The following is a 13,274-nucleotide window of genomic DNA, read 5'->3' on the forward strand; positions in this document are numbered from 1 at the left end:
TTCAGAGCCAGCTGTTCCTCTCTTGAATAAGTGAAAAAGCTGGCTCCTAGTAGTCTTAGAAAGTTAAAAATATCCATTGGGTATAAAGCACACAATATCTTTGTGAGAAGATCAGGAGGTTAGAAAGAGAGGAAAAAATAACTAAAAAAAAAAGAAGAGGTAAAACACTGGAGAGACAGCCATCTCCCACAGCACCAAAAACACACACAGGAGCTTGGTCCCCACACACATAGGTCATAAAAGTTCTGATCAATCAGATGTGTTCTCTATAATTTTTTTTAAGTTATTGATTTATCAATTCTAAAAAAAAACCTCATAAGAAGGGTGGAAAATGCATGTTTTGAGTATGTTTTATCAGATAAAATAAAAATATTTTTTAAGCTAGTTAGTTAGTTTACAATAGCAGTTTAATAAAATAAATTTATACTTTGCTTTCCTTCAAATATGCATAAAGTCTGTTTCTCAGGATGCTGCAGGTGATAAAATCATGGCTAAATCCTTCTTACCTGCCAATCAGGTTGTGCTTTCCACATAAACACACCAGGTTTTTCTTCTTGTCGTCTGTCCTGCTCACACAGGCTTCACAGGGGCATAGCCAGAGAAGTGAGTGGATGGAACAACACCCCCCCCCCCCCCAACTAAAGGTACACATTTGATGATATTTTAGACATTTTTGCAATATACTGCTGCTGCTACAAATACTACCCGTTTAAATTAATTTTATTAGTAAACAGAGCAGAGTCAGAGTAAAGTCTATGTCTTTTAGTGAAGCTTAGGGCTAGTGGCTGGCAATCACCTTAGTATTTCTTATGTTTTTGTTGTTGCTTAATGCTTAACAAATTACACTGTATTTGTTGTCTTTCTGCGGCCTGATTCAGTTTTTTTTTTCCTCTGTTTGAAGTGCGGCTCCATCCAGAGATGGGAGTGGGTGTCTTCTTCTGCAGGTCTCCTTTCCTGTGCACCAGCATGGACTCCTAAAATTTCCTGTATATTCATATTGGCCCAAGCAGAGGGTCACCCCTTTGAGTCTAGTCTGCGTTAGGTTTCTTCCTCAAATCATCAGATGTTGTTTTTCTTACCACTGTTGCCTGTCGCCTGTCGCCTCTAAGGATTGGTAAGGTTACACCTTGTGTGAAGTGCTTTGAGGCAACTTTGTTGTGATTTGGCGCTATATAGATTAAATAAATTGAAACTGAAATTACTACTACTACTAATCATGCTGTGAATGACTCTTACTGGAATTGAAAAATGTGGTTTGACAAGATGGTAGAGCTGATTTCACTCTACAGTAGAGTGTGTTTAATCCTATTTGGATTGGGACTAAATGTTATCCTGGCAGAGTCTATTTTACTCTGCAAAATTTACTGTATAAATTTGAAAATGATGAAGGGTGTTGGGGTTAGTAATCTTATTAAACAGGCATGTAGGTTGTGAATTTGATTTGTCAATTAGATACAGAAAAGGCAAGGAAAAGTGAAAATGTACTTGCAGAACACACCTTAAGTAATATACCTAATGTACTGAATAGCCGTGTTAAATGCATGCATAAATTGTACTGTTGATGTTGGTGTGTAAGAAAAACTGAAAAAAAAAGCATTCTTAAACACATAAATGTGTTGGTGTTGTTTATGAATCAAGCATCAGAGGTCCAACGATATGTATTATATCATACTGAGTTTTAAGAAAAGACATAGAGCTCAACCCCAAAATGCACTTTTCCAATGCACCTTTGATCATGTGCAACAAATTATCAAGAGTCCAATGTAATTACCGAGAAGTGAGGCAATTTTAAATTTGAAATGAAGTGATATTGCAAAGGATGTCCTCACTCATGTTACATCCTCAATCTAATTACCTACTGATACATATGTGAAGATGACTCTAAAGTTGATTTGTGCACAGTGAACTTACTTCAGGTCAGACAGGGCAAATGACAAATCATTGGAGAGGATGTGCTGTGAACAAAGACTGAAATTGTGAAAACTGGATTGTATTCAGTAAGTCACTGATTACAATCCAGTTTTCACAATTTACTGCAGCCCTCTGATTAAATGACTGTGCATATTATAATAGTATGACTGAGCAACTTCATGTTAAAGCATTGAACCAACCATGTGGCTGATGTGTTTGTATTACTGCAATTAATTGCTTTATTTGTGAAAATTATGAGGCATCCATGTTCAAATCCACACATTAAAGTGTGTTTCTCACTTAGTACACTCACTTGTGTCATGTTAGAGACTGTGTGTGTGTGTGTGGTGAATTCATGCCAGCTGTGCACATATCTTTGTGCCTGCCAGCTTTCATACATACTTATGTGCCCTTACAAATTCATTCCCTGGGTGCGCACGCCTTTGAAGCGCAGCGGGGTAGTCTAATTGCTTTTAATTTTAATTAATTTCCCCTCTCTATTAACAACCTATATCATTCCCTAAGTGGTTCTGAGTCTTAAAGGTGATGCATTACTCATTAGCCATTGCTGGGTGAACGTTTTGAACGCTTTGAGCTTTATCAGCAGAAAGGCAAACTTGGCGAGTTCACCTCGTAAACTCCAAACAAGTCGTAAAATTTATGTAATGTCACGTGCGGACACAGAGCCGGGCTGTCCGTGAAAGACAGCAAGATGACTGATACAGTAGTAAGTGTGTGATCAGTAAGTGAGGGGAGACAGTGGCAACTAAAGGGCCATTCATTAGAATGTTACCTCTATCAAAGTGCAACAGGTCCTTCAACCATATTAACCCAAACCCACAGTCCCACACTTTGCCCTTCACATCTGTTAAGTACCCATGCGTACAGAATTTAACTCATTTTTAATGTGCTGAAGGAGGACATGCAAGTGGGTGGAGTGACAGAGAAAGATGCAGAGGACAGGGTGAGATGGAAACGACTGATCTGCTGTGGTGACCACTAACGGGAGCAGCCGAAAGAGCAACTTTATCCAATACAATTAATCAAAAAAAAAAAACAAAAAACCCTGATCTGGCTCATTCTGAATGGTGCTGTTCAGAACAGGTGGACATCCAGGTCAAAAGACACGTAAAGTGGCAGCAGGATATTCTCTGAATCCCTTCTCCTTGCTTGAGCAAGTAGTGGGGACAGTGAGAGCTCGTGTTTTGAGCAGTCCTGCTGAAAAGAAAAAAAAAAAAAAAAAAACTGATCGTAGAGCAGGTAGCTGAGTAGATAATCTGTAGACCTGGGTTTGAATCCTGCTCATGTTACCTGTCTGTGTCCTTGGACAAGACATTTAATCTCAGCGGTGGGCACAGCTAACCAAAAAGTTAGCTTCGATAACCATTAATCTGATAACTGAAAAGTTATCTTTAATGATGCTAAACGGATAAACTGCTAAAAAAAAATTTTCTTTATTACAGATAACCAAAAACTTTTAGTATTGATTCGGACGCGGCCACATCAGATTACATTGTCAGCTTCTGATAAACCAGTTTCACTTTAACCGCTGCATGGGCTGCTGGGTAAAATTAAAGGATCACAAACACACAAGAACGCACGAAAAATTAATGGATAAAAAATAAAACCCCAACCACTGTCATCATCTTTCAAAAGCAGTAAAATACAGTATTAGAAGTCACAGTTTATCTCGGTATTAGATGCACTGTTATTTACAAACTAAAAGCTGCTGCTTTTTCACACGCTTTTAACCCTGCGGCTTAAACAACCGAAATACGTCCATTAATGCATTGATTGGCAGAATAAAAGACACGTAGTAAATATAAATTCTTCCCTGTTAGTTTCAGTAGGATTCATCTGAAGAAATAATCCACATAAAGCATCCTTTTTTTTTTATCCAAAACAGTCTCTAAACAGTGAAGAAAAGCCCTTCCCTCTGTACACAGCTGCGCCATGAGAGCTCCTCTCCCCCAGTCTTGGTGATTAAATTATACCATCAGCCGCAAAGAAATAAAATTAAATAATGTTAAAATTAGTCTGTTTTCTTTTTGTGTCGAGCAGACGATAACACTCACTGTAATGTCCAAAGTGAACCTGAACTACACTACCCACAATGCTCCCTACATGGACCGGCCAATCACGTTTTGTGGTTAATGATGATGTCATCAGTAAGCGTCAGGCAGCCAGTTTGCCACAAACACACAACAGATAGACTAAAATGTTTGATTTTAGGGTTTACAAACGTTTTTGACCGTTAACTTTGCTCACTTTACCAGCAGAAAAAATGTTATTGGACTGAAAGTTATCAGAACTAAATTTATCGGAAGATAATTGGTCCGATGATGGTTTTAAAACTTATCTGAAAAGCTAATCCACTAGCAAAAACATTAGCTTTGATAATTATGGGTTATTGAATTAGATGAACTGTGCCCACCACTGCTTAATCTACATGGTGTCAGTCCACCCAACTGTAAATGGGAACCGATCTCGGCCCGGGAAATAATCTGTGTCAGATTGGCAACCCATCCAGGAGAAGTGGGAGACTCTCATTCGCTTGATGCTATGGAATTTGGAGATAACCACTCGAAACAACGAGCCTCAAGTCATATATAGGACTTACTTCTGATGACAAACCAACCAACAAAGGGAGGTGAAAGAAAGAGCCTCCTCAGCAGAAGTAATACATGTGCATGTGCCTTGAGGATACATATCTTAAATTAGAATCACATCCATGTACTTGGATGTGGAGAAATGGTTTCTTTGTTTTACGTTAAAGCCCTGACATTTTGGAACAGTGGTTACTTCGCTCTGAGATTTACTGCCTGTTTGAAATCATGTGCCTTCAGCTTACATAAAGCCATATGGAGACTTCTTGCAAATCATTTCACTATTTTCTCATTTCTCATTGTGATTTGGCGCTATATAAAAAAATTGATTGATTGATTGATTGATTGATTAGAATCCTGAGCAAATGTTATCGTGTCAGCTTACTTCAAGTCAGACAAGTTGTGACAATTTACGTCCAACTAGCTGGGGTACCCGGCACTGCCCGGGTTAACCTGTTTCAGACATAAGCCAAATGCCAATTATTTTAATCAAAACAATTGCCCAACATTTGTTTTTGTAATGCTGATGTCTTATAAATATAATAGTTAATGGGCTAAAGTTTGTCCTGCAGAACTATAAGAGGTGGACTTCCCAAACTAAGTGGAAATATTTGGTTAAAAGACAAACACATTTGAAGTCCTTCATGCAGTCTTTGTTTTGCAATCAAATTTATAACAAAATTACACACAAAAGGTAGGTAACAGTAAATGTAAATATCAATGAATCAAAATTGAGGTAGTGGTGTATTTCACTGTTTTGACATTGCAGTTTTACACACAAAATGAATGTATTCAGTCAGGAAGAAAAACTGGGTTGTACAGGACAGTCAGGTGCTTAACAGCTGAGAACATAAAGTAGCTGAAGGAAGGGGTTAAATAAACAGAGATGGCCAACACATATACAGGACTGGAAATTTGAAGCTGCCTGGTCATACCCACAGCCTCAGCCTAAGCATGTTGTTGTTTTGCTGAGTGTGCTGTGGCTGTGCTGTGCTGTGCTGAGTGTGCTGTAGAAAGGGATTAAATAAACAGAGATGGCCAACACATATACAGGGCTGGAAATTTGAATCTGCCTGGCCATATACACAGCTGGCTTTTGGGGGTAATTTTTAGTTCAGCTTTTAAAAAAATGGTACCAGTGTGTTCCCCATGTCATAAGGATTCAGACTATATATAGTTTTTAGGGCTACATATTATAGTTTGGGAGTTTATCCCGGACAGACAGAAAAACAGACAGAAGTGGCAGCATGAAAAGCACATGGTACAACACTGTATGGTCTTACATAAATGGCTATTTTGGGGGTAATTTTCAGTTCAGCTTTTTAAAAAATGGTACCAGTGTGTTCCCCATGTTACGAGGATTCAGAATATATATCATTTTTAGGGATACATATTATAGTTTTGGAGTTTATCCCGGACAGACAGACAGACAGACAGACAGATGTAGCCCTTTATGTATATAGATGTGATCTGAGGAAGATAATCTATTTGGCGAAGAAAAGAGAAGGTAATTTTTATAATTGGAAGAAAAAAAACAGATTAAAATATATGTATGGCACAGCATATAACCTTGTGTGACATGGACAGTCGAATTAAAAGTTTGTAGTGGTGGTGGAGGGAAAGGGTGCTGACAAAATGGAGGGAGTGCTTGCTATTGGTGTGCTTGTAGCATTGCCAAGGCACATAATATGAGGCCTGATCTTCAACCTGGGGCTAAGTAGCACACAGTGTAACACGAGCATTGTTGGTCATTTCCACCTCAAGCTCCTTTGGTTTTTCCCACCCTGTGATCACATCATACTAAGTCAACCTGTGGTAGTGCGTTGCTCTAAAAATGGGGTGTGCTTTAGTGTCATTTGGCAGCAGACAGGGTTGCTCCATAGACCAGATAATGCCATTTCCAAAGTTCAGGGTAAGTTATTTCAGATATTCAGATGTATCCTACATTAGCAGGTGCACGCTGCACTTACACCCTGCTTGTATTTGCAATGAAACCAAACAGAAAACAACTAAATGAAATAAAATGGAAATGTTGATGAAAAAAACACAATTCTTCGCATTTCCTCGTTCAACTCCGGAAGCTTTGGTGGGTGGTGTCTTCCGATGAGCTCTGATTGGTTGGTGCAGATCTGTTCACTCACCATAAAACCTCTCACTTGCGCTCATTTTCTCAATATTAGGGCGCTATGTGCCTGGTGCACCTCAACTCAGAGGGAATCACAGCTGACCTTCTGACTGGTTCAATTCATGTTATGAGCAAAATGGGTAACAGTGGCCAGCAGGTGGCAGTGTGCAGTGACTCAACATCACTCGCCGATGCCGGTAGATGTTTTCACCTCTTAGAACACCTGCTTCCCATGCTGGTGATCGTGAGGTCGAGTGATGAAATAACAAAGGTGAAATCAGTGTTTTTACGCTGATGGAGGTGAAGATTGGGGGAAGGGGGAGCTACAGGTGGCACTGTGCCCCCCACTGTCTCACTCTCTGTGTCCCTCTCTGTATTTGACCCTCTCTCTCTTCTCCCTCTCTCTTCCCCACCATCTCACCCTCTGTTTTTCCTGTCTCACCCCATTCTTCCTCTCTCTCTGCTTTGCTGTCTCGCTCTCTCTCTTTCTATTCATTCTTCCCTGCTCAGTTTTCCCTGCCCCCGTCGTCTGCTTCTCTCACTCTCTTGCCCCTCTCCTTCTGTTTTTCCTGTCTCTCCCCATTCTTCCTTTCTCTCTCTGCTGTCTCTCTCTATTCTCTCTCCACCCCACTGTCTCTTCCTCTCCTTCCCTCGCTTACTGTATTCTTTCTCTCTCCCCTGTTCTTAGTCTGTCTTCAGCCCACTCTTTCTGCTCTTCTTCTCCCTCTCCTTCTGTCTCTCTCTTCCTCTGTCTCTGTCACACTCCATCTATCTCTCCGTCTCCTTCTCCTGCTCCCCCCCCCCCCCCTCTCTCTCTCTCTCTCTCTCTCTCTCTCTCTCTCTCTCTCACACACACACAGTAACTTAGTGACAGAACTATTCGGGTTATTTGTCTGAGTAGAAATGATTTCCAGTGATAAGACGTTGGACGCCTGCAGTCTGATGTGTGACCGTGAACACGCACATATATGATCAGCACACAGTTTCACTGTCGGTTTGTCTCACAACAACATCTGGACACAGAAGAACCAAGTGGGAGAAGAGACAGACAGCAAAGTTGCTGTTTAAAGTGTGTGGACGAAGACATCAGGACGTGTTTTTTTGTGAAGTGTTGCAGTTTGTGGTTACAATGAGCCGACTACTTTTCCACATATGGACTTTTTTACTGTTGGGGACTTCTTCAGGGACAGACACGTCTCAAGTGTCCACAGTCAAAGTCTTCAAAGGCAACATCAGGAGAGACGGTGAGCTCTTTTCTTCATTCCACAACTCTTGGAGTTGTGACTAAATTTAAAGGCCGCTGATTTGAAGTAATATAGACATACAGTAGTGTTCAGAATAGTAATGCTATGTGACTAAAAAGATTAATCCAGGTTTTGAGTATATTTCTTACTGTCACATGGGAAACAAGGTACCAGTAGATTCAGTAGATTCTCACAAATCCAACAAGACCAAGCATTCATGATATGCACACACTTAAGGCTATGAAATTGGGCTATTAGTAAAAAAAAAAAGTAGAAAATGGGGGTGTTCACAATAATAGTAGCATCTGCTGTTGACGCTGCAAACTCAAAACTATTATGTTCAAACTGTTTTTTTTAGCAATCCTGTGAATCACTATACTAGTATTTAGTTGTATAACCACAGTTTTTCATGATTTCTTCACATCTGCGAGGCATTAATTTTGTTGGTTTGGAACCAAGATTTTGCTTGTTTACTAGTGTGCTTGGGGTCATTGTCTTGTTGAAACACCGATTTCAAGGGCATGTCCTCTTCAGCATAAGGCAACATGACCTCTTCAAGTATTTTGACATATCCAAACTGATCTATGATACCTGGTATGCGATATATAGGCCCAACACCATAGTAGGAGAAACATGCCCATATCATGATGCTTGCACCACCATGCTTCACTGTCTTTACTGTGAACTGTGGCTTGAATTCAGAGTTTGGGGGTTGTCTCACAAACTGTCTGCGGCCCTTGGACCCAAAAAGAACAGTTTTACTCTCATCAGTCCACAAAATATTCCTCCATTTCTCTTTAGGCCAGTTGATGTGTTCTTTGGCAAATTGTAACCTCTTCTGCACATGTCTTTTATTTAACAGAGGGACTTTGCGGGGGATTCTTGCAAATAAATTAGCTTCACACAGGCATCTTCTATCTGTCACAGCACTTACAGGTAACTCCAGACTGTCTTTGATCATCCTGGAGCTGATCAATGGGTGAGCCTTTGCCATTCTGGTTATTCGTCTATCCATTTTGAGGGTTGTTTTCCGTTTTCTTCCGCGTGTCTCTGGTTTTTTTTGTCCATTTTAAAGCATTGGAGATCATTGTAGGTGAACAGCCTATAATTTTTTGCACCTGCGTATAAGTTTTCCCCTCTCCAATCAACTTTTTAATCAAACTATGCTGTTCTTCTGAACAATGTCTTGAATGTCCCATTTTCCTCAGGCTTTCAAAGAGAAAAGTATAAAAGTATGTTCAACAGGTGCTGGCTTCATCCTTAAATAGGGGACACCTGATTCACACCTGTTTGTTCCACAAAATCGACGAACTCACTGACTGAATGCCACACTACTATTATTGTGAACCACTTTTTTTTACTAATAGCCCAATTTCATAGCCTTAAGAGTGTGCATAGCATGAATGCTTGGTCTTGTTGGATTTGTGAGAATCTACTGAATCTACTGGTACCTTGTTTCCCATGTAACAATAAGAAATATACTCAAAACCTGGATTAATCTTTTTAGTCACATGGCACTACTATTATTCTGAACACTACTGTACAATATTGCAGTTTTGTGTCAAGTTGTACTTTTACTGCATTTCATTGAACACTGTGGAAATAAATGTTCATAATTTAGTCATTCCAAATGTGGATTACGAAGACAACAAGTAACATTGTATGACACAGTTGAGGACGTAAGTTTACATTCACCAAAAGATTAAAAACTCTCACACTCATTTCCCATCCTACACATGTTCCATTTTATCACACATGTTGCCACATTGGGAGGTCTACTTTAATTCCATATCAAGTTATTCAAAAATAATAGTTCAAAAATGTATCCAGTATTATCAGATTTTCATTGGGTTTCAGATTACATCCACCACGATGTTTACCTCTTCAAAGAGGAAGATTACTTTTAAAAGATCTGGAATAACTAATTAGCATGGCTGGCTATGGTCAAATTTCTGATCTACCGAGTACCAATAAAATGTATTATACAAAATATAAGAAGCTTAGGACAATACAGACTTTAAATCATTTAAAAATCAGCAAGATTTTAGCAAGACCAAAACAATCATGCCGGCAAAAATGCCTTGGAGATACGTAACAGGAAGACATTGGCCTGCACTTGACAGTGGCACAAAATTTTAACTTGAAAATACCCCGTCCGGAATACCATGGTAATAATGCATTCCTTGACAGAGTTTGGCAGTGATCAGACCTGTTTGAGCACAGCAGCTGGTGGAATAATGCCGGTAGCAACAACCAACACAAATTATAGCTAGGAAGGCCACGTTCATTAAGCCAGTTCAGCATCTCAGCACACGTGATGCATGGTGGGCTGAGTCAAAGTTCACCACGCGTCTTTAGCACATTATAAGCAATGTAAATATTGAAAATTCTGAGCGCTGGAATGCCATCATTTTGAAAGAAATTTTCTAGAAACCGGGCTGCAAAAATTTGGAAAGCGGAAGAAAGAATTTGTGGCGCTATCTTATACATTTGCACTACGTGCCCGTACTATAAACTAAAGAACATCATTGAAGGTATACTTTACTGACAATTGCCGATCCCTTACAACTGTCAGTTGTATTCACTGCGCTTCACTTTTTCCACAATTTATGTTACAGCCTTATTGCAAAATTGGTGAAAATATTTTTTCCTCAAACATTTACACACAATACCCCATAATGACAATGTGAAACACAGTTTTTTTTTAGACATTTGCAAATGTATTAAAAATAAAAACACTAAGCAATCATATGTACATAAGTATTCAAAACCTTTGCCACAAATCTCAAAATTGAGCTCAGGTGCTTCCTGTTTCCACTGATCATCCTTGAGATGTTTCTGCAGTTTAATTGGAGTCCACCTGGGGTAGATGCAGTTGATTGCACATGATTTGGAAAGGCACACACACCCTTCTACAAATAAGGTCCCACAGTTGACAGTGCATATCAGAGCAAAAGCCAGACCTCTGAGACAGGATTGTCTCAAGGCACAAATCTGGGGAGGGATACAGAAACATTTCTGCTTCTTTGAAGCTCGCAATGAGCACAGTGGCCCCATCATCTGTAAATGGAAGACGTTTAGATCCACCAGGACTCTTCCGAGAGCTGAACGTCCATCTAAACTTAGCGATTGGGGGTGAAGGGTCTTAGTCAGGGAGGTGACCAAGAACCCAATGGTCACTCTGTCAGAGCTCCAGCATTCATTTTTGGAGAGAAGAGAACTTTCCAGAAGGAAAACCATCTCTGCAGCAATCCACCAATCAGGCCTGTATGGTAGAGTGGCCAGACGGAAGACACTCCTTAGTAAACGACACATGGCAGCCTACCTGGAGTTTGACAAAAGGCACCTGAAGGAATCTCACATCATGAGAAACAAAATTCTCTGGTCTGATGAGACAAATATTGAATTCTTTGGCGTGAATGCCAGGGATCATGTTTGGAGGAAACCGGGCACCATCCGTACAGTGAAGCATGGTGGTGACAGCATCATGCTGTGGGGATGTTTTTTCATTTTTTCAGCAGCAGGAACTGGGAGACTACTCAGGATTGAGGGAAAGATGAATGCAGCAATGTACAGAGACATCCTGGATGAAAACCTGCTCCAGAGCACTCTTGACCTCAGACTGGGGCAACGGTTCATCTTTCAGTAGGACAATGACCCTGAGCACACAGCCAAGATATCAAAGGAGTGGCTTCAGGACAACTCTGTGATTGTCCTTGAGTGTCCCAGCCAGAGCCCAGACCTCAATCTGTTTGAACATCTCTGGAGAGATCTGAAAATGGCTGTGAACAGACATCTAACCTGATGGTGCTGCAAAGAGGGATGGGCAAAACTGCCCATAGATAGGTGCGCCAAGCTTGTGGCATCATATTCAAGAAGACTTGAGGCTGTAGTTGCTGCCAAAGGTGCATCAAGACAGTGAGAAGACTTATGTATATGTGATTACTTAGTTTTTTTTGTTTTTAATACATTTGCAAAAATTTATTTCATGTTGTCATTATGGGGTGTTGTGAGTAGAATTTTGAGGGGAAAAAAAATTACTCCATTTTGGAATAATGCTGTAACCTAACAAAATGTGTCAAAAGTGAAATGCTGTGAATAGTTTTACAGATCCACTGTATGGATGTATGTATGTATGCATATATATGTGTGTGTGTGTGTGTGTGTGTGTGTGTGTGTGTGTGTGTGTGTGTGTGTGTGTGTGTGTGTGTGTGTGTGTGTGTGTGTGTGTGTGTGTGTGTGTGTGTGTGTGTGTAAAATGTTTCCTGCTATGACATGTGATGACAGGTGATATTGCGCCCCCCCCCCAAAAAAAAAAAGATCTATAGCTGCCATGGATAATAAATAATGAATTATAATTCATCCTGGATGAGATGAGTCCCGTTCCAGTTTGGTGAAAATCTGATCAGTTGGGTCAAGTTATGCCACGGTCAGCAGGGTATAAACATATAAAATTTTAACAACTCCGGTGTACTCCGAGTTGCCCAATTCTTGGCTGTTGCTCTGGTAAAGCATTGTCATCCACTGGTGCCACCAGGTGCGGAGAGACTGTCTTTTTCTGCAGCATCATGAATCAGATAACCAGTCCCTGCTGAATCTTGTCTGTTGCTGTACTGTTAAATCAAGTCAAAAAAAAAAGTCAACAGACAACCGGTTATGGATTTAAAACATTTGAATGATGCAACATTCAAATGCTTAAATGCTCTCAAATGTTTCTAGTTTTAAATTAACTGGATTTTAAATCTTTTAAATCCTTGTTTGTTTAATTTTTAATGAGTTTCTCAATTAGTCTTTATTCTTGATAAGTTTAAAACTGCAGCCCAGTTGGTAATTAGATATTGTTGCTATTGCTTGTGGTTTCCTATGTGGTTGTCATGTCTTAGATACTGTCAGTTGTCTACATAAATTTATTTTTGCTTCTTCTATGAATTGAAATTTTTACTCGAGGCCATCAAATATGGCCATCGGGTATTTCAAAGGCTTTTCGTCTGTTCTTCCGTCTGTCTGTGCTTAGCATAAAAGTGAAACACAGTGCACTTCATTCAAAGTACTTATGTACATTGGTCTAATGGAAAATTGTGGCTTCCAGTTTAAATCTGCTGGAATCACTTTACCAAGTCATAAATATACATTGTGAAAAACTAAAAAAAAAATTAGCTGTAACAAATTATATCATTTTTTTAAGTTGATCCAAAGTATCATTTTTTTTTCAGTGTATTACTGCCACAGTCTTCAAATTGACAGGGAACATTCTTGGGACACCAGAGGTGTCAAATACAGTTTCAGAAAGTAATAACCCTCCCATGTGTTGTTTCTATCTGTGCACCTAAAACAGGTGATCTCAGTAATTAGCTCATCCACCTGCCTGAAGAGCTGAACTAATTACAA

At 39.8% G+C, this 13,274-nt stretch overlaps 1 protein-coding gene across 1 annotated transcript in view; it reads left to right on the forward strand.

Annotated features, from left to right (window-relative positions):
- Positions 1 to 7,414: 7,414 nt before the first annotated feature.
- The window catches only part of pdgfd (platelet derived growth factor d), a 288,085-nt gene continuing 282,225 nt past the window's right edge, over positions 7,415 to 13,274 (forward strand). The window contains exon 1 of the mRNA XM_034167741.1: positions 7,415 to 7,886. Coding sequence (XP_034023632.1) covers positions 7,795 to 7,886 — 92 coding nt within the window. The 5' untranslated portion in view covers positions 7,415 to 7,794. The remainder of the gene's footprint in view (positions 7,887 to 13,274) is intronic.

The sequence above is a fragment of the Thalassophryne amazonica genome, chromosome 4 (assembly GCF_902500255.1).
Source record: "Thalassophryne amazonica chromosome 4, fThaAma1.1, whole genome shotgun sequence".
Taxonomy (NCBI): domain Eukaryota; kingdom Metazoa; phylum Chordata; class Actinopteri; order Batrachoidiformes; family Batrachoididae; genus Thalassophryne; species Thalassophryne amazonica.